The 27,351-nt window shown below is 40.1% G+C and overlaps 1 protein-coding gene across 1 annotated transcript in view; it reads right to left on the bottom strand.

Moving 5' to 3' along the window:
* The window catches only part of LOC115794073 (CUB and sushi domain-containing protein 3-like), a 238,215-nt gene that overhangs the window by 46,119 nt on the left and 164,745 nt on the right, over positions 1–27,351 (bottom strand). The window contains exons 41-55 of the mRNA XM_030749325.1: positions 26,964–27,173; positions 25,113–25,301; positions 23,982–24,159; positions 21,150–21,295; positions 20,588–20,668; positions 19,693–19,806; positions 14,206–14,394; positions 13,966–14,124; positions 12,554–12,742; positions 10,517–10,699; positions 9,480–9,674; positions 8,501–8,674; positions 5,463–5,636; positions 4,150–4,323; positions 1,676–1,861 (exon numbers count right to left, since the gene is read on the bottom strand). Coding sequence (XP_030605185.1) covers positions 1,676–1,861; positions 4,150–4,323; positions 5,463–5,636; positions 8,501–8,674; positions 9,480–9,674; positions 10,517–10,699; positions 12,554–12,742; positions 13,966–14,124; positions 14,206–14,394; positions 19,693–19,806; positions 20,588–20,668; positions 21,150–21,295; positions 23,982–24,159; positions 25,113–25,301; positions 26,964–27,173 — 2,541 coding nt within the window. The remainder of the gene's footprint in view (positions 1–1,675; positions 1,862–4,149; positions 4,324–5,462; positions 5,637–8,500; positions 8,675–9,479; positions 9,675–10,516; positions 10,700–12,553; positions 12,743–13,965; positions 14,125–14,205; positions 14,395–19,692; positions 19,807–20,587; positions 20,669–21,149; positions 21,296–23,981; positions 24,160–25,112; positions 25,302–26,963; positions 27,174–27,351) is intronic.

Below are 27,351 nucleotides of genomic sequence, written 5' to 3'. Positions count from 1 at the left end.
CGAAGCAGACAGAATGCTGCTTTACACCTCGGGATTTTTCCTTTTGGTTTGATCATAAATACTAAGTAAATGCCTGTATGTTTATTCCACTGACTGCAAGAAAGTAACTTTCCTCATTCTCTCATTTTCATAGAGGGTCAGTCCGCAAAACTTTGTTCACCAGCTCTTCCAGTTTGTCATTTAAGTTTCTGACAACTACAACCTGGAATTTCTGTTTTTGAGACTCACCAGGGCTTTGTATCTGAATCCTTCGAGGCTCTGCTCATGCAGCACAAATGATTTTTCTGGTAATCCAAAAGAATTGTACTCCTCGGTCTAACAGGTTCTTTGCCATTTTCTGCTTTTCCTGTGGCTACTCGCTTCTCTGGATGTACCCATAACTGGCACAATAAGTAAGCCTGATACATTTTTGGCATTATTGGCTGGTCATGATTAGCTTCTTTCCCTGAATGATCACATTTTTTCTCCTTATACTAATAACAGAGACACAAGGTGTTCTGTGTACAAACTAATGCTGAAATGACCTACAGCTACCCAAGAAAAATTACCAACTGCTTATTTTTGAACCCCTGCAATCAGCGCACTGCGCCTCTGTGGCTATCTCTCCCAAACACTTCTTTCAATATTGAAGTACTGAAATTAAGGGTGAGACTTGACACTTTATTATATCATCTATTATTTTATTTCATGTTTAATGTACCTAATGAGGCACAAAACCAAACAAATAAAAATGGTCGCTGTTCAAATACAGAGCATGAATATGCTGTATGGAGCCTAAATCCCGCTATAACACTTTCTCCGCTAGTTTATTATTCTTTTGACCTTTATGCTTGTTTGTAGGAGCTGTCATTTAATCAGCTTAGTCTCATAATGCAAAGTAAGGTTCTGCAATTTTGCAAAGCTAATTTCGTAACAAAGAGTCACTGATGCCTGGAGCAGCGAATAAACATTTGAGAGAGACACTCCTGTGTATCTCTTTAATTACTATTCTGTTTGATAAAATAAATGCTGCGCGTCATCTCTCTACCATGAAATGAAGTGCTTTTTGAGCCTGTGTGGAAAATGTGGAGGTTTACTTTAGATAATTTCACTAGAAATAGGTCATTACTGCTGGCAGACTCGTACAGAAACAGAGTGCACGCTGAACCAGGTGTTTGAGAGCCACATTACAACCTCAGATAACCCCTACAGTATATAGATGATGGTTGCTGCAATTTAAGTGCTTAGTTTTGAGGCAACATTAGCTATTGCCCGAACAACTGGCCTCATGACAGTTTCTCAATTTCTCAGATAGGCACAGTGCGCCATAATCATAAGCCACTGGGGCATCCCACATTTCACAGATGCTCACAGTCGTAGTGTATAGCAACTTAAACAATTAAAACTCTAGAAACAAAAGGGGACATAGACAAAGTTTTCTAACACTTTTCTCGACAGGTTTTAATCAGATTACTTGGGAGTTTGACATTAAATACAAAAGCTGCTCTTCGCTGCACCCTTATTCACAGCTAGTAGCCCTGAATGTTTGATTTGGAAGGTTTTTACGCAGGATGCCCTTCCTGATGAAACCCCAAAGGATTTGGGTAAAATACATGAAAGATCTTTACTTATAATTTCAATAATTAAATGATTTGCCAGTTTACTGCATAGGCTTTATAATAATGTGCCACTGTACCAATGCATTCCGGTAAGGGTTTGTCCCACTGGCCCACTGGCTGGCAGGTGAGCACCGAGGAGCCGAACAGGTAATATCCAGGGTTGCAATCGTAGAAGACGACGCTGCCAAATGTGAAGTTACCATGCTCGATCTTACTTTCGCGGATAGAGTTAGCAGGAATACCTGGATCTGTGCAGTTAACCACTGTAAGAAAAAAACAAGACAAAACAGAGAAATGCAGTCATGCCCCCCATTCTTTCCTCAAGTAGCTTGTTCTCACTTGTTCATAACTGAAGAATGCAGACAGCAGAATACTGATAGCAGTCCAATTAATATTATTGCTTCAAGGATATTTCAGGCCAATCACTGCTGGAGCTGCATAGCTGAATGAATACTTGTTGAATTCAGTGTTGAAAAAAAAAAGGAAAAGAGGCCTCTTGCCCTTTCCAACTATTCCCGTTGCCCTGAGTGCCTGTTTATGGATTCGATTTATAATCGTTATTCCTTTCATCATAACTGGGCTGTAATATTGTCGTAATGGCTCCTGGCAAACTTTTCATACACATCCTTTAATGATCCTTTTCAAAGATCATGTAAATAATCTTTTGATGTATGTCTTTTGAAGACTGTAATGTTTACATAAGCCAACGTGAGTATTCACTTCTTGGCAGCGTCTCCATCTTGAATATGTATGATCTCCGTCCATGTGGTTGCCATGGCATCAGGATGCATATAGTCATGCCAATGCACTGCAGGAGATGAATTATAACAAACAGTCATTCTTAATTAGACAGTAATGCCAAACACTTTGTACAGCTAATGCACAGTGACGGTGTTGTCATAAATTATAAATGTGTAATGTGGTACTTGGTTCTTTTTGCCTATAATCGATCTACTGTGGTCACAGACACTGTATGTATCAGCTGCATTCCATAAAGATCTATTTTCTTTAACATGTCATTGAGTATAAAGTCAACACAGTATAGTTTTGTGGCAAATTGCCTATTTTACTCAACCCAGTCTCATCACTCGGGATGTTTCCAGAAGATGTGAAGTCTTTTTCCTTTTGGTTGGAGCCTACTTTGCATAAATGCTGCCTCTCAGCATGTTCACTTGCGAGTTAATAATAGAACTGTTGGCATGACCTGATCAGTGGCTTTTTCTGTTTATCCTACAAACATGAAGACAAGTGAGCACAGACTATATTAGGCATTGTCAATAACAATATCACCTAATACTTCCTTATGAAAAAAAAAAAAGCACTGTCACAAATTCACAAGCATCTATTTTGGAAGCAGTTACAGTTACAGTCTCTAAAACTGCACTCTTGACAAGATGGTCCATTCAGCTGAAAACAGATGAGGGTGAAATTAAGTTCAAAGCCACATCAAGTTAAATCAATAATGCAAATACGACAAAGCTGGCATAATGTGGGAAACAGGCAGATTTTTGACAAAGGGAGTCATGACAATTTAATATGATCTCACTCTTTAACTTTCAGCAGTTCCATCTCTGCAGTGCCATTTGGAGTAATGAAACTGTGCCTCTACATATCTAATTGCCAACCAAATGCATGCCAAGAGGAGAGGTATTTTTAAATGGGCAAAGTCTAGTCTTGGTCCACTAGGTAGCAGACCAATTAAAACAACAGTGCTTGTTTGCTTAGATGCATTTCTCTAATTTGATGATTTCATGATCTGTTATCTTCTTTTCTGTGAATTTTTTAAACTAGTTTACACCATTTAGCACCTTCTCACACAGAAACAAAGATCCTTCATGGAAGCAGAATACCTCGCTAATGAGCCTAACACGGGTGAACTACAATTGGTCACAACTAAAAAAAAAAAAACAGCCCTCACCTGACACACCCAATAAGATCTCTCCCACTGATTGCAGTCTGAGCTTTCTTGCCTTCAAAGTAATCTCTCCCTGCAGCACTGGGGTAAAAACTAGCTGTAAAGCAGTAGAAACAATTTCCCAATTATACTCCTCTTTCCATACATTCTGCTGTAAGCTCATTATTGCTGTTTTTCTTCTTTTTTTGCTCTGAGGCTAAGGCTCCAGATGTTCCTGCCTAATGCTCTACCCAGAGAAGTGGAGCAGGTAGGGATTGCTCTCATTCAGATGAATAGATGTGTGAACTCCTCCTCTATCCATTCTGCTTGTTTGCCGGTTGCCTGCGCTGTTGCAATCTGGCAGTCACTGGCTGCTGATTGCTGAATGATCATGATACATCTGCTGGCTGCTGAATTCTTGTGGCTGTCCTTGCTTCACACCTGAATACTCACAAAGCCCCCGCAGAAGCTATTGTGACCCAACAATTTGGCTGGACTCCAGGTCAGCTTTTTGGCAGCTGCCTGCTCAACTTATGGATCTTCTGATACAAAAAAAAAAAAGCTGTACTACATAAAACTGGCCACTATTATATGAAAAAAATCAAGAAACTTGCTTTTATATGTACATTCTACCGGTGCTCTGTGGCTGGACCTTACCCCTGCATGTTGGTGGCTGCTGGCTCCACTGACGGTTGGCCTGGCACTGAGCTGTGGAGGGTCCTTCCAAAGTATACCCTTTGTTGCAGGAGAAGCGCACCACATCATTGTAGTTGAAGCCATCGCCTGTGGTGCGACCATAGATAGGACTACCGGGGTGGCCACATGTGACAGCTTGAGTTGAAGCACATTACCCGGGTATGCGACAAAAGCAGAGGGAAAGAAGAAGATGAAAGATAAAAGGCAGCAAAGAAAGGATACAAAGAAAAGGGAAAAGCAAGGAGGTGAGAAACATACACAGTGGGTGGGAAAACAGAGAGAACAAGGCAGAGAGAGAAAAATTCAATAACAATGATCGAGGTCATGTACAGTGACACCTATCACAGGAGAACCATTATCATATAATGAACTTCGGAGGACAACGGGGGAATTAGGAGTCAAGACATGATCCTCATTGTGAAAGGGCAAACAGCACATTTTAGAGCATCAATAGGTGAACTGGAGATTGAAACAAATTACAAGGTTACATATTGACTATGGACTGATTTCAGTGTTTGTCAAACTAAAGGCGGTGCAGGAAACTCTCACTACAACACATTTACAGATCTGAGTTCAACAATGCAATTAAATGATCGTGCTTTTGGCTAAACTTTTCATGCAAATATGTATTTGCTTTTCCTTATAATCAAAATAAAAGTCATATTTTTAAAAAAACACAGAAATAATGTCTATAGAAATAAGGAAGAGGCTCTTATTTGTTCCATGTGTTGGGGAGTAACTACTTACATGTAACTGTGTTACATAATTAAATTACAAAATACTTAAAATATGAACTTTAATCACACTTGAAACCCAAAATGTTGGTGACTAAAAAAGTAGAAAAAAAAAAACCCCAAACTGATTTAGAAAATATAAAATTCATTTAATTGCACTGCATCATTTTTTGCTGTGCAGGAATGCCTTCTTCTAAACAGCTCCGGTCAGCAAAGCTGAGGAGACACATTCGAGCACTTCACCATCAAGAGTAAGACAGCTTGTAGGGAGCTGTCTCCACATCTACCAAGGCTGTATTCATTTGGCCATATGTGCTCAAATTTTCATGCAAACAACGCCTGCCGTGCCTGCGACAAGCAATCCACACAGAGGCAGGAGGTCATGTTGTCAGACGCTCACATAAATGCAAACCCAAGGAATCCTGTCCATCATGATTCAGATTTACTAAATTACAAAAAAAAAAAAAAAGGCTTTTAAAAAATGTTTTATTAATCACATCTTACACTCTCTGCAGCCAAAAGTTGTGTTAAAGTACTTACAGATACACACTGGGAGATGTCCAGACCAGCTGTGGTCTTGCTGACAGATTTGTACTGAGGAGCCAATGAGCCTGAATCCGGGGTTGCACTGGTAAACCACTGTGTCTCTGTAACCATAGTTTTCTCCAATCACCTGCCCATTCACAATCGGCTCTGGAATGCCACAGTGACCGGCTGTAGGGTGGTGGGGGAGAAAAAAAAATACGATAAACATATTTACTAAATGTATATGCTTCTTTCTCAGCTGTTGTCTGTAACATGGAACTTTTACCATGTTACACACATGCAGTGCAACTCTGAGAATAAAGAGGCTCAATTTTTGCACTGCAATCATTCATATGGTGCTTCAGCGCTTCAGTACAACATTCGATGATTTGAATGTGTTTGAGAATAAAGTCCTCAAGTGGCGATAGCTGCAGGGTAGAAACACAATTTTAATTGTGTTGCCATGTTTGAATAACTTTGACAACAATATCTTGGAATTATATTGCAGGACAATGCAATCAGTTAGTGTATTAGTTAAACATATTGGATTTCAAAACAAATTTTTCAGCTCATTATCTCTGAATTTCCATTTCTATATTTATACCATCAGCTTCACTTGTAATGATAACTTTGCCGTTCTCATCGACAGTAGACGAGAGAGACGAACGCGAAACTCCTTAAAAACTGTGCAATATGCTCATGCACATAATCGTATTACTTTCAGCTACAATAAATCCCTTTCAGAGAGCAGGAATCTTGCTGAGATTTCCATTGCCACTTAAAACCTGGGATATTGCCACTGACTGTGAGTCTGATTTCCCTAATTCACTCCTGCACCCAGAAGCTCAGCCGAGCATTTTATTATCACACTCCATTTGAGAGCAGCCAGATTCTGTGAAGATAGTGCTGAAGTAGGCAACTATACCGAAAGGTCCCTGGCTATGTTAACCTTGTCAGTCATATCACGAAACAAGCTAAAGGTGCCTTCCTTCTAATGAACTGAACCAATCTCGAGCTGAGCTGGGACTGCTTCTGCCACTCTGCCGCTGAAAGGACTAAAGCATCTGAGGCAAATATTCACTTTCTGCTGTTGGGCAGGTTTGAATGTGACTCAAGCAATTACACATTTTCTCATTTTCTTCTATACTACTGAGCTGTGATGAGCCGTGCTAAGCTAAGCAGAAGCATGATGTCCTGTTTATACAAATTCTACCAGCATAGCTTGGCAAGTGTTTGACAGAAGCTGTGGCTCTACAGCCGCTCTCACATTTAAAGTTTCACAAACTCCAGTGCAGGTATTACTAAAAGTGCTTGCGCATACTGTATGTCTTTTTGATGGGCTCACACCCCAACAAACCTATCAATAAAGTGCTGTGCAAAAGTCCTGAGCCAGGCCTAATTTATTTATATTTTGCTTCAAGGAGCCAGACTTTTAATTTTTTTAAATGACCTTGAGCAACATTTCAGTTTCTGGAGGTCTTCCAAAGAAAAGCGTGCTTGTTTATTTGTTTTGAAAATGTGTTTTTTCACACATATTCAGCCCTGTCCTTGTACCTGACCATTTTTGTTTGTTGAGCCATTTAACACTGACCTATGAATCATTTACGTAAGCATTAAAAAGTCACCCAACTCGAGTGATGAACCAGTGTTGTGTCTACATGTAACAGACAACTTAGCAAAGAATTAATTGTAAATTGTTTCTTTAGGCATTTTGTTTCTAGCAGCCAAAAAATAATTTCCTCCCATTTCTTTAACGGAATATATGAAAAATGCTAAAGATAACACAGTTTAACAGGACTCCCAAAGTGTTATTAGCTGAAAACATGGCATATGTGTAGTGTGCCCTGAAATTTTTTGAGGAAACTGGACATGTGAAAGACAAAAAGGTCATGTCCTTAAGAAATGTGAAAAATATCCAGTGAAGACCACACACATAGGACCTGAGAGAGGCATCTGACCCTTCAGGTGATCATCTATTGTTCACTGAAGCCTCATCAGAAATGGTCTCAGTGGAAGGGCGGCTGTCAAGAAGCCATTCTTAAGGAAGGGAAACAGGGAGAAAAGGCTGAGGTATCCTTACTTGACATTTTGGGAAGGAAGTCAGGAGAGAGGTATAACAGTGAGTATCTACAGCCAACTATAAAACACAGTGGAGGCTCTTTATGGTTTGGGGCTACATTTCAGCTGGTGGTATTGAGGATCTTGTCAAAATTTATCGAATGATGACCATAGAAAAGTATTGCCATATTTTAATTGACCATGCAGTACCATCTGGAATGAATCTGATAGGCAACGGCTTCATTTATCAGCATGACAGTGATACCAAACACACTGCTAATGCAGTAAAACGTACCTGGATAGAAAAACACACAATGGAATACTATCAGAAGCCTGGAGAACTATTCCTGAAGACCACTTAAAGAAACGTTGCCTGTGAGAGTTCAGGCTGTGTTGAAGAATAAATATTGACTTTAAAGCTTTTTAGAATTGTACAACTGCTGTTTTTGCTTTATACACTGCATTTCCATGCATGTTTCACTAAATCTCTGCACCTATTTCCCTGTTTCCTAGCAAAGTGTATAGACGTGTGGGGTGGCTCAAGCCTTTGCACATCATTGTATGTTGATATTTAATTCCTGGCGTACCTAGAGAGCACTCAAATCAAACCCATCTTTAAATTTTAATTCTGAACTCAGCTACATGCCTGCGGTATGCTATGCTGTGATGGGTGGTAAAAGACAAACGTGACCTCATAAACTCTGCAAGGTCTGAAACAGTCTAATGTGTTCCAGTGGCATCACTGAGTATCAGCATGATGACAAAAATGGTATATCTTCTAAATGTTTTACAGTTATTGGCTAAACACACTTGGCAACAGAGGCAATTATAGCCACCCTCTGCTTCCCCATCTGGTTCTATTCTGGACATGTTGGCCCAATCAAAAAAAAAAAAAAAAAAATGCTCATACTCTGTCTGAGCAGAGTGCCAGCAGTTTTTAACCTAGGTCAAGGGTGTCCTTCAAAAGTTAAAGAGAACATGTAAACCTGGCTTACCCAGGCACAGAGTCTCCATTCCACTCCAAAGGCCAGACAGGAGACACTCTCTAACAGTAGATCCAGTTAAAACATAGCCAGGGTTACAGCTGAAAATGGCTGATGCTCCGAAGGTAGTTTGGGTCCCAATTTTCTTCCCATTAGGAGGAGTGGGAAGATCGCCACAGGAAATGACTGCAATAAGACGAAGAGGAAGGAGGAAAAGAAAAGGAAAGGAAAGGAAGAGGAAAAAGATGAAGAAGGTACCAGGAGAATGAGTAAGAGTGAACAAGAGAAAGAATAAGGAGATAGAAGTTGGCTTACATCTTCAGAGTCAATGGGAGAGCAGTCATTTACACCCATCTTGCCGACCTTAATGCGATAAAAGACTGACCTGTACTATTTCACGGGGAGGATAATGATGGTGTTTGCCTTTGTCCCAGCATCTTTCATCATGCTGGCTAGCATCACCTTTTGCCAGTACACAAGCTATTCAGCTTTTTTGCTTCTCAAAAAGCAGTTCCCATGGCAGCAAAAAGCTTTTATTTCCAATTCCCGCAATAAACAATATCTATCCTAGGCTGAGACAGGAATAGGTGAGAGTACAAAAGTGAGTCTTTGAGCTGCTGATTAACTGAGCTGTGCATAAGGTGTTCATTCTTTAAGTCTTGTAACGTTACAATTTATGGATCTAGCATACCCAAGGAAAGGCGGGACACAGATTTTTCAATGTGGCTCGATGACAATGTAAAAATGCTTCCTATTCCATCTATTCAGTGAATTGACAGACATGCATAGCGAGTTTGACACTGTGTCTATACAATGAGATCTATTTTTCAGCATAATTCAAGAATGAACTGCAGGAGTTATTTTCCAGGAATATTATTCTTTTGGCTCAGTTCTATCTTCACTCCTTCGGGAATATGGACTCTGTCCCCCCCCCCTTCTTTTGCATCTATAAATTTGAGAGATGTACAGGTGTGTAGTTTGTGTCACTCACTTCTACACCGAGGTCTCTCGTTTCTCCAGCTCCACACGCCGTTGGCAAGGCACTGGATGTGGGCGGGGCCAACACGATAGTATCCAGGGTTGCAGGTGAAGATTATTTTCGTTCCATACTCATAGTTTGAACCATTGACTATCCTCCATTTCCCATGATCAAGAGAAAACGAGCTAAGGCTGGGGCACGGCATCACTGCAAAGAAATTAATTAATTAATTTATGGGCAGTTACTGTGGTAGTTCTGGATTATACAAATGGATTGACTTTTGTATAAATTTCTTCTCTTATCCCTCATGCACACGCTGCACAGGGAAATTTGAAGCAGCAGAATAAACTAATCCATGCCTTACAGTTAGACAAATGTTTTTCCACAACAAAGCTATTTATGAATTGGCACTTTCAAAAACCAAATGAGTTTCAAAACAAACCCTGTTTCCCTTTTCACTGTGAGACATATATATACAGCAGGGAATAAACACTGGTCTCAACAGAAAACAATGCTGTCAATCACTTCCTGCACCGACTTTCAAACTCGGAGGAGTTGCACTGGCCTGTAAAAAGAGTTACCCAGCGCCAGCTACAGATTTGCTTTCAACCATTATTCTCCCTTTCATCCATCCCTCTTCACTCACTACCCAACAAGTTAGGATCTTTGTAATAAAACAGCAACTTGCATCTCTGTATGACTGCAGCCCTTATTTCATCACACCTTCCATTATAGTCCAATTTGGAGAAACCTGTTTTGATATCCTACACACTTTTCAGATGATCTCAAACTCTAACTTATACTGTCTCCAATTCACCCCCCCCCCCCCCCCCCCCCAAAAAAAAAAAAAAACAATCTGCGTCTCCTTCATAACTTTATCATCTTTCAGCTCTCATTTAGTATTTGGCCACCTCTGAGTAGAGGTAACACACTACATGAATCGATGCCATAAATGTTATAAGACTTTCAAATGAGACAGCCTCGTCTCTCTAAATCACTTTTTTCTCCTCTATACTCCCTGCCATCTTTCCGAGGCATCCTCTACTCACCAAAGCATCGGGGTATCTTGTTGTGATTGCTCCAGGTGCCGTCTGGCTGGCAGACTGTGGTCGTCAGCTCTTTGGAGAGCCGGTAGCCGCTGTTGCAGAAGTAGGTCGCCCGTGTGCCGACGGAGTAATCAGCAGTGAGCACACCTCCGTTCACTGGCGCATTGGGCACACCGCATGACACAGCTGCAGGCAGGAAGAGGACAATGGTCGACCCACATGTTTATGCACAGTACAAGACACAAACTAGATGGATGGCAGGTAAACACAGGTATGGCGGGCATTCATAAATAATCACTAAAGGGTCACAATTTTGGAAGGAAAAAATAAATGTCTACAGTTTGTGTCTACAGATTTCACACCTGCCCAGAATAATAATCTAAGAACTTGTGTTACATTAACACTTAAGTTTGTTGAGTGTTGTGCCCATTATAGACCTCTTAATGCACAAGACTGTTCTTTCACTAGGCAGAAATCAAGGAAATTAGAACTTGTGGGCAATCCCAGAGCGCAAGTATTCACACTGCAGGAAGGTTATGAAAATTGAAGTCCTACATAAATATTACACTGTTTTTATAAGAAGGTTTCAAGAAAGGACAGTTACCCATCTGAATGACCAAACTGCTGCTCAATTATGCCAAATTATACAAAAGCAGTTAATATTTAAAACCTCTTATTTTCACTGTCACTCAGCGGGGAATCTGAAAACGCACTAATGATGTATAACAAAGTCATTAAAGTGACAAGTACAACCAAAAAAGTGACTGGTTTCAACACCAACTGTTCCTAACATGCGGAAGTACAAAGCACTCAAGCACTGAAAAACTTCAGCACAGCACCACGCAATCTTAAACTTGCAGAGAGTGAATCTGGGTTACTCTGACCTCATCAGCTCAGACCAAACAAAAAGCTTGAACAAAGAGACTTTACGGTGTTTATCATCAAGTCAGAGAGACTGAACTGAGCCAGGACACCCAACATTTGAAGGCCCACGCTGAACGGAAACAGTTATCCAAACACACATATCTGAACACAGAGCAGCAATCGTAATTGCACACTGTGAAACATTAAAGGTAGGAATCTGCCAACGTGGCGTGGAGTCACTGCACTGCCCGTCAACACCCCGTGAGATAATCAATCGACATTAATTTGAGTAGTCCTTAGTGGTAACAGCAGATGCTAATCGAAACAACTGAAAAGTTTTCCATACCGCAGATGAAAAATTTTGATGTCTGAAGTGCAACCATCAAAGCTTATGGTGGTTGGGGTGATAATTATTTCAAACATTTGCTTTTTCTGTGAGCATCACTGATGGATTAATACACTGTGGATTCTCAAAATATCATGCTTCAGAAAGAATGAAAGCTTGAACATACTGCAACGTGATCTTGGCCAATGAACAAATAACAGATGGACAACATCTGTATGAATGTATCAGTTCATCTGCAGCCAAAGTTGAGTTTGTGCTTTGGAAAAACAGCGTGCAATTACCAAACTGACGGAATCAATCACAGGTGTGAAGTGTTTTAAAATCATTCAAAGTACATGACACACATATTTTCATTTCACTGCATCTTGATGAAATGCAATTGAGCACACCATCTGTTGATATTAACGCTGCCTGAGTGTGTGTGTGTGTGTATGTGTGTCTGTGCCTGTGCATGCAATCATGTGCAAGTAAATGCACATTTCCCACGTATGCAAGCTGAAGAACCCAATTAGATGAGTACGGCAGAACAGCAGAGGACGTTGCATGCTAATGGCAAGTTAGCCAAAGTAATTTGAAGAAGTAGAAATTGACAGAAGGGAGAATTGATTTCTCATTCCTTTCCACCTGACAGGGTTCTGGCTCTCAATCAGGCTGGTTTCAGTTCAGCTGCTAACAACACAGGAAGAGGGCTTGGGCTCAGACACTTAGGTGCTTTAAGCGTCTGCCTGTCTGGCTGTTGAGACTAAGGGTGCAGAGGCAGTGACCAGAAGAATGGGGAGAGAGGCAGGCTAAAGGAGGAAATAAAAGCATGCCAGGGCCAATGAGCTCACCTTGACATGCAGGAACTGGCGCGTCCCAGGCGTAGTACCCATAGGTGGTCTTCTTGCACACAGCTGTGCCCTTCCCAATCAGCTTGTACCCCCTGTCGCAGGCCCAGCGCACCACGCTGTTAACATGACCCCCAGTCTGGCTCACTACAAAGCCATGTTGTGGGGAGTCCGGGGTACTGCAGTACATGGCTATAACAGAGGAAAAAAGAAACAGGAGAGAGTGGGGGAGGGGAAAAAAGTGAAGGCAACCAGAGGAGAGAGAACCAGGAAAGATGGTGAGCATGAAATCAAAGAAAGAAAGAGAGAGAGAGAAGGGTAAATAAAGCAGAAAAAAGGATGAGAGGCATTAGCAAAGCACCTCTAGAGAAACACTGATGAACATTTTCTTTTTTTTTTTACAGCAAGGCTCTATTTTCAATGCAGAGCAATAATGAGCAGAACTGCCCGAGGAGCGTCACATCTATTTAGAGCTCGGGCTATGTGCCACACAGCAAAGGAAGCCCTCGCAGATCACATTATTACCATCCCTCTTTGGCTTATGGGCATGCACATATTCAATTTAGTTTAACACATGCAGCATTCTGCATCTGTTCCATCGCCTTCCTTTCTCTGATCTTACAGCCCATTGAACACAAAAAGGTAAATTTGATTTCTAGAATATGACCATCACGTGGCCCCGTGACAGAAGGGCTGAGGGAGGCCTGTGTGCTTCAAAAAAGCTGTCAACCATTCCCTCAAATCAACATGACTGGGAGATAGCAGGGATTTAAAACGAAAGGACACACGCTGGAGTTTGAGTCAGTTCCTATTAAAGTCAATCAAGTCAAGGAGGAGCTTTCTTTACAAAATTCATCATACCAACTTGCTTTCACGGGAACACTCTGGTGTATTAAATTTAATGCAGACACAACATGAAAAATGAATGCCTTTTGTGTGTGTGTTTTTTTGTATTGTTATTGATGCATTTCAAGTGAAAGAAAAGATCACTATGCTGCTCTTGCTTAGCACCGCTTGCTTTATTAAAGAACCAATTAAAAATTCAAACCTTCTGAAATGATAAGAGTGCACAGCAGCATGCCACCCTTTAGTGACTGTTTTCCAGCCTCCTGTGAGCACCTATTGTGATTTATTACCTCTGGATATTTTTTTGTAAATTGACTGTTAATATTAAAAAAAAATCAATACAAGCAGAGCACACTGTGATAAAAATCATTAGGTCATATTGTATCCACGGTAATATAAAATAGCTACAGCTGAGGTTCAATAAAAATTTGCCTCTATGTGGTGTTATTACATTTTTAACTGTCCAAACTGCAGACCCATGGTTCTTATCACTTGTCTGCAGGTGAGACATAAAATATATTCAAATCGCATCATAAAAAAGAGAAAATGATTATAAACTGGATACATACTTTGATACTCACCCACATATCTGATGTGGAAGCCGCGGCGGTTGGTGCCATGGTCAGAGGACCAGCGCAGGAGGAGCTGGTGGCCTGTGGTGGTCAGGCTGAAGGGTGTTTCAATGTCACCGCTGAGTGTTGAGAGGCTCTGACTGTAGATGTTAGGACCTGAAGGCAAAAAGTGGATATGCTTTTGTCTGATATTTTTTTTGTTTAAAACAAACACAAAAATCTCAGTCTTTTACCCACCATCAAATATTTCCAGGATATCAAACTCTTTTTCTGTCTGGAAGAGTTCAAAGTGCAAAGTGATGTTGTAACCCTTCTCCACGTTGATCAGCCAGGAGCACATCTGAAGATTGGGGTAGTTGTCAGGGTAGCCTGGGCTTAAGATTACCCCCGTTGAGTCAAAACGCACCTCGTGAGCTGGACATTGGACTGGCGGGAACAGAAACAAAATATAGGTAAGGCTGTTAGGGGAAGAAAAATTGACAGAGAAAGCAAGAAGGAGCGATCGAGGGTGGAAGGAAGATGAGAACCAGAAGCGAAAAAAACAAGAGGCAGAGTAAAAATTAGAGAAGCAGCAAGACACGGATGAAGGGAAGATAGAGATGCTTCACTGTGACAGTAGAAATAACACTGTAAAAATAACTAGTCCTGAAACAATTACATTTAAGCCAGACTGATATTGCACCAAAGGGGTGAGCTTGTGAGTCTGCCGTTGTCACCAGGCTCCCCTGATATCAATCCATCATATAATACTCAGTAGGCGAGACAGCTAACTTTGTATGGAAAAATGGTGTGTGTGTGTGTGTGTGTGTGTGTGTGTGTGTGTGTGTGTGTGTGTGTGTGTGTGTGCGCACGTGCAAGATCATGTGTATTAGGTCAGAACGTTCCCTTCATTTCCTGTAGGCTGGCATGTCTGAAATAATGACAGTCCATTTTCTCCTTTTTCCCTTTTCTCTGAGTAACAGAAGTTTCTCTTGTGGGCCACAAGTGAAGAAACATGATGCATACAAAAGGTTAATGCAAACGACTGTTCCAGATGAAAAGGTCACTGGAAAAAAATCGGACATATATCAGAAGCCGAGAATTGTAACACAAAGCAGTATGAATATTCCCGCTGGTGACTCACTGTTGAAGTTTCAACTGGCTGAACTGCAATAGCCTTCGGCTCAAAGATAACAGGCAGATATGATCCCTAAAAAACCTTAAGCCAGATTGTTTTCTACAAAAACAATGCACTTTTTTGGGTACAGAGTTCAAGAAAATTTCTCATTAAATCATCTCAACAACAAATATATTAAATATGTAAATATTTGTACGCAGATTTGTACACAGCTAAATCAGTATTCATAGATACACTGTAATGGTATTCATTAGGGTGGCATCAAATCTCAGAACGATCTATTCAGAAAATAAATTAACATCAAAAATTATTGTGAAATAGCAATATGTTTACAAGACACAATCTACATTTTTGTGTGAATGCTTGCATGCAGACTTGCTTTTTTCCCCAGTTTTGCCATGTTTTTGATTTTTGTAAAGTTTTTTCCTCTTGCATATTGCAATATTTCTTAGTTTTATTGCATCGCAGTTAGTTTAACGTGGTCTATTTATGTGCGCTCTGATGTGCAAAGGTAAAGAGCAATGTGAAGATGAAACCAGCACTGACACAAAAACATGTAATTTGTTTCACAGGACACAGAAGCAGAACTACAAAATCGCAGCTCCTACAAGCTCTTATTTTTCACCCCACACTCAGAATGCTAATGTAAACTGAGGGCGCATTACACAGTAGTGGGTGGCAAGTCAAGACAGAGGTCAATCAGTGATTTTTAGTCCGTTTTATATTTACAATTTATTACAAACAGCTATTTAAAAACCTCTTAAGCGCACACATTTCAAAAAGAAATAACGCTATACAGTTAAGTCTGTAGCACTTAATTTTAGCATAAGAGTTATGACTCTCACTGGAAATATGGAGTTCAATGGGGTCTTTTCTTGATGCAGTTACATGAATTCACTGAGCTATTTTCTCAACAGCAGCCTCTGCTTTACTGATACCAGTGGTATATTTTTCATAGAGCCTTCATCAATCCAGGAAAAATAAAAATCATGTAATTTGTGAAAAACTGTTACCAACAATTTGCAAATTTTTCTACTAACTACACTGGATTTACCAACCAAAAAAAAAAAAAACTGTTCACTGCCTGTGGCATTTCCCCCTGTTGGATTACTTTAAGATGCACACAAAACGAACTCATCTGATGAGATCTAATGCACAGTAAATAGAACAATATAGCTGGTAAGTGCTTGTTATTGAAATAATTGAGCCTCCAGTACTTCTTTATTAAACTAAAGCTGTTGCCAGGCAACAAACACGTCCATCCACTAAGCACAGTTGCGGCTTAAACTGCTTTGCCTGAAACTTGCAGGTAGGGATTAAAAAAAATGAGTCACGAGAGGCTTCAAAACAGTTTAGAAACCACATACTTTTTAAGATGGGTTTTACAGAATAGGTTTATAAAATGCCTTCATGGTGATTTGGCTGCAGTGCAGATGTAGACCACTGTATCCTAGTTTAAGTGATTATAGCCACACTGGTGAAAAATATATGTGTATACCTACCAAATAATCATCATCCAGGTTATGGGCGGATTGACACAGAAAAGCAATAAAAATAAATCCTTAAAAATAAATAAAGTGGATACCAAAACACTAAACTAAAAACCCAATAAACAAAATGCACTAAAGCAGGTTTTCTAATTTAAGAGCCATAATTTAATGTACACCTTATCAGGAGTCAGCATTAAGGTGAATTATCATATTAACCATCCTCAAGTTAGTGAAGAATTACTGATGTCATCCTCTCTCTAAACAGCCTGAACAGTTATTTTCAGTGACATGCAGGCTAACATCATTTGTTTAAGTGGAGGCACTGGCAGTTATTAAATCTTGCACAGATGTTTTTCCTTGTGCAAACTACCACATTGTTGATTTTACTCAGCAAGCTGCACACATGGAATGACAATGACACCAATAACATAAACTGACATCTCACAAAAAAAAAAAAAAAAGGTTTTAGTACATATTGCAAAGAAGAGGTTAGTGCTTGAGTCCTTACTCATTTGTGTTGCTGAAAGACATGAGCATCAATAAGAATGTGACAGCAGGAGCACTATGACAACAGACAACAGTATGACAACAGATGGTTTAACCAGCACAGCAGTCAACTCGATGGTGAGTCTATCCTTGATTAAAGATAATGTATGACCTTCCTCATAGGCTTTTAAAAAGACAGAGCTTGGGGGAAATATCTTAAAAACCAAGGCTATTTGAGGGGTGAAATTGCATAGCCAGGCAAGGACATTACAGCGTTATCTTAAAAGCATAAAATTACAATTAACGTAGGGGCTGACAGCAAACAAAAGCGGAATTCGGAGAGCACATGAGAATTCTTTTTCCTGCCCCATTGGCAAGCTGTGACAAGAAATGGCCCCTATGCAAGCTTTCTGTAGCAGTCTCTTGGATGTGAATAGCAGGTCAACTCAAATTAAGTTCAACTTTGCATGTCCCAAGGAGAGCAATTAGTTTCATGCTAGAGGTGGCACAAGGACATACCATATCCAACATGGGAAAATGAATTCTTGAAATATAATGAAAAGGCGATCTGTGAAAAGGTCACATAGCAAATTACTCACTCTAAAGTTATCTTGACTATGCCAATATGATGCTCAAAGCCAGATTTAAGGACAGTTTGAACAAATGACTTGTAGTCACTGACGCATTTGATGACTTCAGAGATGCTGATTAAATATGGCATACATTTGTTTCTGCAGTGTTCTGTATTGTACCACTATGGGCACATTATGGCATAGATTTTAACTAATTTAGTTTAGCCAATAGCTTGGTTTACCTTAGCAGATCCACTGTCTTGGCAGAGTACATTATTTACAATATATATATATATATATATATATATATATATATATATATATATATATATATATATATGATTCATTCATATATGATGAATGAAAGCCTTTGTTGTCCAACATCAAAATAGTGCATCTCAAACAGCAGTATGACTTATTGTGTTCTGCCTGAATAGTCCCAACGTGCTTTGTTCATCTGGATTTGACAGGCAAATTTAGTTGCTCAAATTAACACCTGTGAAAAATGTTTCAAGTGCAATGTGTGAATTTCTGATTATATGAGCTGGCTGCTCTTGGCAGAGCTCTGTATAGTCTGTAACACATGAGAAGGTGAGCTGACAAGACCAGCTATAATGAGATGGCTTGAAATATCATCCAGTAACTCTAAAGTGACTGAATGCCTTCTTTTGGCACAAACATAGTTGATCTATATCCAGATCTACCCCGATGAATATAAACAATCAAGCTTTTCCCCCTCTAGTTCCTATGTCCCTTTACTCCAGCATGTCTAATAAGCTTATAACATTGTGCTTGACTTCATGCTGTTTATGCTTTTGTAAATTATTAATATTTAAAAATGCTAGGTAAGCCCAGTGCAGGACAAGATGGGCTGTTTTCAGGACTTGCACACAGGGATGTGCGTCCAACTAAATTAATTCCAATTCAGATTCCCATGTTTTTGATCTCTCACATTTGCGCCTGAGTTAATAGGTCTACTCACTGTCAGATCTTTATGTGGCTTTTTTTGAGCAGAGAAGTATGAGAAAATGAGCAGTTTGTTCATCCTGGACCAAATGGTTGAGCCACTAAGCCTGATTTTCGCTATTGCTGTGTTTATATTGTGGCGCCCACTGTGTAATAATTTCAAATTAAAGTCAGCAAAATTCTTACTTTTGAAATCAGAGTTAGCAGAAAAGTCACCACAGGGAGAAAACAAAGATATCAAGTCAGATATGAAATAATAACAGCCAGGGATAAACAAATAGGTTCCAAATCACTAGTCCTATTTTACGATGCTTTATGAGTGCAGGCTCTAGGTTTGTCAAGTATCTGTCATGCCTTGATCACAAGTCCAACACGATTACTCACAGTTTCTAGAAACACAAAGATAGAATTGCTCATCAAGTCAAGACTTGTAGACAAAGGACTTGAGGGCACTTCAAAAGATGTCTAACCGCAGGGGATAGAAGGTTTCAGAGAGCTCTGTTGTGTGCAGCAGAGATTTACTGGCACGACAGGCAAACTGAAGGCATTTGTTGTTTAGTCTAAACAAAATCTTTCAAGCAGACAACAGGAAGTTCTTTTACTTTGCTTCTTGCTTGTAATTGCATCTTCTGAAGAATTATGGGTAAAAAATAAAAACCCATGAAATTATTATGTAGGGGTAGGATATCTCCCGTCTATGGCAGGTGAAAACCTGCTGATCTGTGTTGGTTCTAAGCAAACAAAGGTCTATGATCTTGGGTCAGTAGTATTCTTACTCTGAATCTTGATAAATTGGAATAGAGCTCCTTTTTGCCACCTGGAGCCTGATGGATGGGGCTCTGCTGGCAGTCTGTCAAATAATGCATCAGTGGATGCTGCTTACTGCAACCAAACTTATCACAGTGGTGTCAAGCACCACATAACTAAACAGGTTTGCATATATATGTCTGTATGTGTGTGTGTGTGTGGGGAGGGGGGGGGGGGGGGGGGTGGGGTGATGTGTATACACACTGAAAAGAATACAAGTACACTCAAAAAACACATAGAAACAATAAAACATACAGCACCCAAAGACTCACTGACTGAAACCAACCTTGGCAGAGTGGTGGAGGTCCATCCATCTGTAGTCTTTCTCCAAGTCGGCAGGTCAGAATCTCACTGCCCACCAAGGTGAAGCCTGGCTGGCACGTGTACCGAATAATGTCCCCTGTGAGGTCATTTACACGTGTTATCACACACACACACACACACACACACACACACACACAAAGCAAGAGTGGATTTCACATCTTTACACACCCACCCACCAGCGCACATGCATTTTCCAACAAAGCTATGTTAGTAAGACTCCTCAGTTGCAGCACTTGAAACAGTAATCAGCAACACATTTTGTAATGACGATTGACATCCCCTTAGCTAGTCAGAATACTGAAGGCACTTCATTACATTACAGAAGTTATGTAGAAGTGCACACGCACACACACACACACACACACACACACACACACACACACACACACACACACACACACACACACACACACACACACACACACACACTCAGTTTCAAAGACAGAAAGTGAGGCAGCCACTGGCCACACGACTTCCACTTCACTTCCTTAATCAATTATGAACACTGAAAATACAAACAGCTTATAAGAAGAGCTAATTAGCCTCACCCTCAAATTAATACTTTAATGCACGGAGCATGAATAGATATAAAAACTCAAAAGAGAGTAGAGAAATATGAAGAGAAAAGTGCAGGAAAGAACACCTTGTACATTTTAATCAAATCCTATATACATACATAAAAGCTATATGTGTATATGTATACATATACATACTTACATACAGACAGTATGACAGTACAGACAGTACAGAAACACACACACACACACACACACACACAGAAATTAACTGCCTACTGCAAAGTGATTTCACTATACATTGTCCATGGCTGGTAAGCAAGCAAATAATATAAGACAAACCTATTTCAAACTCGTCATCTTCTGTTAGGATAGTGGCGTTGGCAACAGGAGGGGGTGGCTGACATGTTCTCAGCTGGTAAGCTGTTGGGGAGAGGACAAACAAACTGAATCCTGCAACAGAGTGTGTGCTGCGTGTGCATTTGAAGGCAGAAATAAAGAGAGACAAACAATGTCACACTGAAACTTGATTAGATCAGAAATTGCCACCTATCACTGTTCATGACCATCGAAAAACAATCACTAATTTAGTTGAGATAGGGAGCGTTTTATTATTAATCAGCTCGTCTTTGAAGGGTTGTTTTAATAGTGCAGGAATAAAAAGGCTTTAGAAGGCATTTATCATTTGTCATTAGAGCTGGAAGTAATACCATGAGAGCAGGTACTGAGAAGGCTTTATTAAAAAAAGGAACAACTAAAGGCTTTTCAATGTAGAAACAAGGGGGCTACCTTTCTCTGCTTTCTTTCTACTCATTGCTACAGTAGGGTTTCTGCAGTTATGGCATGAATAAGGATCGTCACATTGGTGTGGCATAAAGTCTCTACATAGGTTAAGGGAGGTTACCAAAATAATGCAGCTCAAAGAAGCCACTGGTGCTGAAGTCACTGTGGAACTTGATGAGGACCTGATTGGCAGTGGTGGAGACGCCTTCCTGTACCGAGCTGCCACTAAACTGACCAATTTGGGGCGAGCTCTGGTCAGGGCCATCCCTAGTGCAGAGATACAGAAGTGGAGAAAATAAGGGAACAAATAAAGGGTGGAGGAGGGAAGGAAACAGAGAGAGAAAGAATGTTTTTTACATAAACAGCAGTTTGTTTAAACAAGTCGCTGGGCTTAAAGAGCAGGTCAACGCATCCATCAGCAGATGAAATTTTTGTGTAAAAAAAATGCATACATCAACCTAAATACCAGCCTGCCATGTCTAAGGCATCTCTTGGACAACATTACACTTCCAGGATTTGGTTCTCTGGCCTGAAATGAAAACGTTAAAGCATCTATGGGCTTGCTTCCAAAGTTAGGAAGAGAAGTGCGGTAGTGAGAAATGGTGTGTACTGAAATATCTTGTTTAAGGTGGAGCTCAGCCTGAAGGTACAATTCTTGATTTAAGAGTAAAGAAAGTTAAAATATGTAGCCTGTGCAAGTTGGGGTCACAGCATTAGAAATGCATTAGAAATATTTGGTTTGAGCAGACCTCTTCTGTAAAGAGGCAATTGAAACAAGACAGATACCTAATTAGGAAGCCTCTAGCGTGCCTCCCCGTAGAGACATCAGGCACGTCTGACTGGGAGGGGACCCCAAGGCAGACCCAAAACTTACTTACATATTCCAGCTGGCCTAGGTGGACCATGAGATCCCCCAGGTGGAGCCTGGAGAAAGTGGCTAAAATGGATGAATAGACTAATGTTAGGTTGGATATTGTGACACTTTATATCTTGAAAGGTAATTGAGGTTTGCCATTTGATTCACTGCATTAGCGTTAGAGTTGGCGGAAGCATTTCAATGTAATTTTTAACCATATCTCAGATTTCTCAGCAAACTGAATCTCAACATTCTGTATATCCCTACTGCAACATTAAACTCAAATATGGACACATATTCCCCTGCTCCAAGATGAAAAGATGGATAGGTTTTTTTGGGTGTGGGGTAATAATCGAAGCTGTCATTAGCGGTGAAGCCATTTCTGAGGCATGCATTAGCTACCAGCTCTAAAACAGAGAATCACCCATCTTAATGAGAGCAGGAGAGAAGTTTCAAGTCCTTATATGTGCATGGCCATGAGTCTAGAGCAAAATTTCACATTATCACACAGAAACGACCTAAACAGCACTTTTCTCTGAGGATAAAAATTGCATTTTATTTACATAAAAGGCTGTTTGTCAACAGTATTTAATTACTGGTGCTTTCAAGCAGCTCCAGACCTTTTTTTTTCTTACTGAATCACACAATTTTTTTGCATATATGTGTACCTTAAATATTGTATACACTGAAAGTCTTAATGCAGTTTCATTTAAGAAAGATCAGCAAAATAAGAGACAGCAGTCAGGCAGGGAATCTAAATGTTGCCATCAAGGGACAGATTGTTTATGCGCCATTTGATTTGAAAACAGTAGTGCCACTGGCTCCCTCCTCCCATACCATCAATAGCAGCCCCAGATGCTGGAAGGCATTTCCCTCCCTTATTACCCACGAGGACTGCTCTATGACTGCCTAAGACAACAGAGAGGATACAGAAAGATAGAGTGAAAAGGAGATATGGAGACACAGTGGCTAGAGTGACAGGAAGCAGGTAGTATTGTTTACTCTTGTGCAACTATCTGTAAAGTTTCTACTGTTTCTCAGTTGTAATAAGACATCCCAAGCAATTCAGAGTTGATGTTTTCATGCGGATACACATTTCTGTCTTTTATGTCACACTCACTGGGGGCTCTGAAGGAAAACCAAAAGTTTGTGGTGTGGGGAAAGAATGAACACAGTGACTCAGACTTTAATTTCTTTTAGTTAATCACATACCACAATCTAGTTATAGTGAGAGGCTGCAAGGAAAAACATTTTCAGTGGGGAAAAAAAAAAAAAAAACAAAGAACAAAAACAAAGCTGCAAATGTCAGGACATAGGTCAAATTATTTGCACTGTGGTTGGCTTATGCAATACGGATGTCACATCATAGGATGTGAATGGAATTTGCCTAAATGGCCTGTGGCCTTAAAATATGCTGGCTTGTTAAATCTGATGGAGGTGCTGTTGAATTTGTTTTGCAGAGAAGGGAAAAAGTTCCTTAATACAAACTTAAAATATTGTATATTTTCTTATTTTCCTTCAGCAAGAAAAAGTTCTCAAACCTCTTGGGAGCTACTTCATTATCAGTGCACTGTATTTGCTATAAACATAAATATGCAGTTCTGTGGCTTAATGCTTAGTTCACTTGTAAACAGGTTTTGCAAAGCTCATACTAATAGTTATTTAGAAAGAATGGCTCATGACAGTTGGCTGGGACTTGTCTCTGTGGAGTCTGCATGTTCTCTGTGTGTCTGTGTGGGTTTTCTGCAGGTGCTGCCATCCATAGTACAAACACGTGTGTTAAGCTGACTGGTGAAGGTAAATTGGTCTTAGATGTGGATGTGAGCATGACTGATCGTCTGTCTCTCAGAGTTAGCCCTGTGATGGACTGGCAACCTGTCCGGGATGTATCTGTCCTCTCCCCCAAGTTCAACTGGGACACGCCCTCCCCAGTCTTTCAAATTGAAAAAGCATTTAAGAACATGGATAGATGAAAGGGCATGCCGAGCACTGCCGGTAAAAGTCTGCTCTGTGTACAGAAAACAGCATGTGCTTCATGTGTGCTGTAAGCTGATGACTGATGAATAACGCCGTACATAGAGAGAAATGAGAACTTACCACACAGTGATGTAGTCGTAGATTGGCTCTGTATTGATAACAGAGAAATTTATGTAGATGCCATACCCAGGGGGCACTCTGACGGTCCACATGCAGTCCTGGAAGTGTGGATACTCGGCTGGGTGTCCAGGAGAGTAAATTGTGCCATTCATGGATGTTATATTCCCACCACACAGAGCTAGAGGAGGGAAGAGAGGCAGCAATGTTGGACAAAAATAGAAAGCCAGTCATACTTCAAGTGATAAAACTAGCTTTTATGGTTGTATTGCCACTAACTGTTGATAAAATAAGCCATAACAGCGTGTTATTGGGTTATCACCCAGATACTGGGGGGGAGAATGCACCTGTTAGATACAAATGCAAAGAATGGTTACTGACTGTTGTGAAGTTGATGATGAGGGCTGATTTTGACAGCAAAACTCTCTCTACTACAGCCCTTCAGATGTTTAAATCTGACTTTGAACTGGGAGTCAAAGCCGAAGCATTACCCCCAGGATAAAAAAAAAGTGCTGTAAACTTGACAGGAGCAATACGGTACGTAAGAACCAAAACAATCTTTTTAAAGCTTTCTCAAATAGAAGACCGTCCTGTGGTCTTAAGAAAGCATGCTATTGCCTTGTTTAACGGATGAAAGATTGTTTAGCATACCTGAGTGACATCTGAGGAGACTCCTTGAGAATTACATAAAAGACCGGCATGTTCCTTGCATTAAAGAACCGCAGATGCTCCATGTATCATTATAACCGGCTTCAGTTTATAGTTCAGTAAAACAGTGTTACATAGCTGGTGAGTCACATGCTTTCATGTGCTAGAATAAAAAAACAGCACAACAAGCAGACTATATTCTATTTTAAAACAAACTTTTTAAAATAACAAAGACTTTATTTTTTTGTTATGGAAAAGAATCTTCACTTTTACTTTAGTTATGAGGACATTAGCGGGCAAATATTTGAATATTTCCCTGCTGAATTTGGAAACCCGTGACATAAACGAGCATTTCAGGACTAATAAGTATACTTAGTTGATTCAGCACATATAGGCAATTTATAGAAAACATTTAGATATGCACATTTTTTTCTGCATATGAATGACACTTGCTTTGCCACAAGTGAAAGGACATTAGCCAATCACCTTCACAGCGGGGAATTGGGTGGTTCCAGTTTCTGCTGACTCCATGCAGACATGTGAGTGACGGTTCTCCAAGAAGAGTGTAACCTGGCAGGCACTCAAAGGAAATGGTCATCCCCACGCTGTAGTCCTGTCCGATCACTATACCGTTACGAAACGGTCGTGGGTCTGGGCATCTCTGTAGCTCATATGCTGGGGGAAAAAAGTTAAACCCATCCAAGAAAAGGAGGTTTATAAAACACACAATTCAATACTTAGGTTAAAAAAAAAATACTACTATTCAAGGGTATGTGGTGTGCAATGTTTCAGGAAATTTTATTGGTTTTCTTTAGACTTTAACCTTTCATAATCTTACAACCTCATTGAAAGTATCCCGTGCATAACTAATCTTTGTCCCTTGTCTGTATCTAATGTAAATAATGGCCTTTCAAGCATCCTGTTAGAGAGCACTTTAATTTTCTTTCGCTTCACATGGTGTATTGACAGAACTCAATTTCATGGTGCCTGCCGTAAGGTTATTTAAAAGCTCATAATTTTAATATTTGGGATTGACCCAAAACGTATAAATTGTTTAATGTTAAAGTTTTTTTTTCTTTTTCCAGTATGTACGCTGTGGCAGCATCTCATCCTCTGTCTGAGTCACCCCCTATTTTTAGGTTCCGTCTCATCAAAAGCCCCTAACTGAAATGCTAAGTCTGCTCTGATTGGTCACAGCAACGATTAAATATGCAACTGATGTAAACCTCAAGAACTGTCAAATTTTTAGCTTTAGCCAGATTCTAAATTTCACTTTATGTGTAAATATAGCAACAATCACATCAAAGCTGTCTTCTTTGACTTAGGTACTAGTGATTTTGATAGACAACATCACTGCTGTAACATGTGGATTTTATTAGTGCGTAGCAGCAGGTTGGAAAATTGAAATTAACCTTGTTGAGTGTTACTGTTTATCGTCCTGTTGTCAAAAAACAACAAAAACAGGAAAACTATGTGAATGAGATTAGCTTTGCTGGGAACCTGACTCTATTAAAATACAGTATGTGAGGACAGGGCGTAGGAGAGAAGCAAACAGATAATAAATTTTGCCACATTATTTGCACATCGTGCTAACACTAAGCATCTGGGGATTTTCTTTTGTTGTGGAGAGACTGAGACCAAACTTTGCCAGGGTGTTACATAGTGATGTAAATAAAAGCATGAATAGTTCAGCAAGGGTAGTCTTTTCTTTTGAAGAGAATATCTCTCATTGGACTGGGTGTTACCCTTCGCAAACCTATTATATGAGCAAAATATCAAAGACAGCACAATAGGGAAAAACCTAAAAGCATCATATGAGCACTTTGTTATCATTTGTTATGGCCATAATCTGGGACTCCACACTACATATGCATCATTCAGGGCTAAAAGAAAATCTTGTTTTCTGTATACTTCCCCTTTTTTTTTTTTTACTAGCTTTTTCAGTTCTCTGTCTGTCTGAGATGAGCCATTTTAGCTCCTGCCTCTTTAAGGTGCTGTCCCTAAAAGCTCCCTTTTTTTTCTGACTGGCTAACTTCCAGAGGCATTCTGGGAGGCAGCACCCAGTCCTTGTGAGGTGTATCGACCGTGCTTTGGAGACATGCTGTACCTTTAGCAAATTACTTACAGTACGCGCATTGTATAATGAAATCTGTGATTATATCAGCGCAACACAAAATCATAAAAAAAAAAAAATCAGAAAACCTAGAAATCAATTGGAAGCCTGAGCTTTTAGATCACACTTGTACAGTACATACATTTAACACATAAATAAAACTTAGACCACATTATAATGGATATACAGGTCCCCTTTAAGTACAGTATTTTTTTTTCTCTCACCCTGGTAGACAATGTGGAATCCAGGCTTGTTCTGGGAGTAGTCGCTATGGAAGAAGAGAGTAGTCTCATGGGTGGTGCTGAAAAGAGGGTTGGGCAGTGTGGGGCCACTAAACCGATCAATCACTGTTCCTGTCTCAAGGTTCCCACTGCGGATTTCCAAATAGTCATGAACAGGCTCTGTGGAGAAGTTCAGAAACTGGAGATGGATCCCTAAAGAAGAGGAAAGGAAAGGTTAATGGAAGAGGCAAACCCAAGAGCACATGAATGAAGTAAGAGATCAAATGGGTATATGCCCTTCAGATATCGTATAACAATTTTGTACTTATACATGCTTATATATGTTTGAAATTAGCAGGTTGTTCTGTTACAAAGGAGAGGAGAGGAGAGG

This window comes from Archocentrus centrarchus, chromosome 16, assembly GCF_007364275.1.
Source record: "Archocentrus centrarchus isolate MPI-CPG fArcCen1 chromosome 16, fArcCen1, whole genome shotgun sequence".
Classification (NCBI taxonomy): Eukaryota; Metazoa; Chordata; class Actinopteri; order Cichliformes; family Cichlidae; genus Archocentrus; species Archocentrus centrarchus.
The sequence above is the reverse complement of the archived record's forward strand: the minus strand, read 5'-3'. Positions and strand labels throughout refer to the sequence as shown.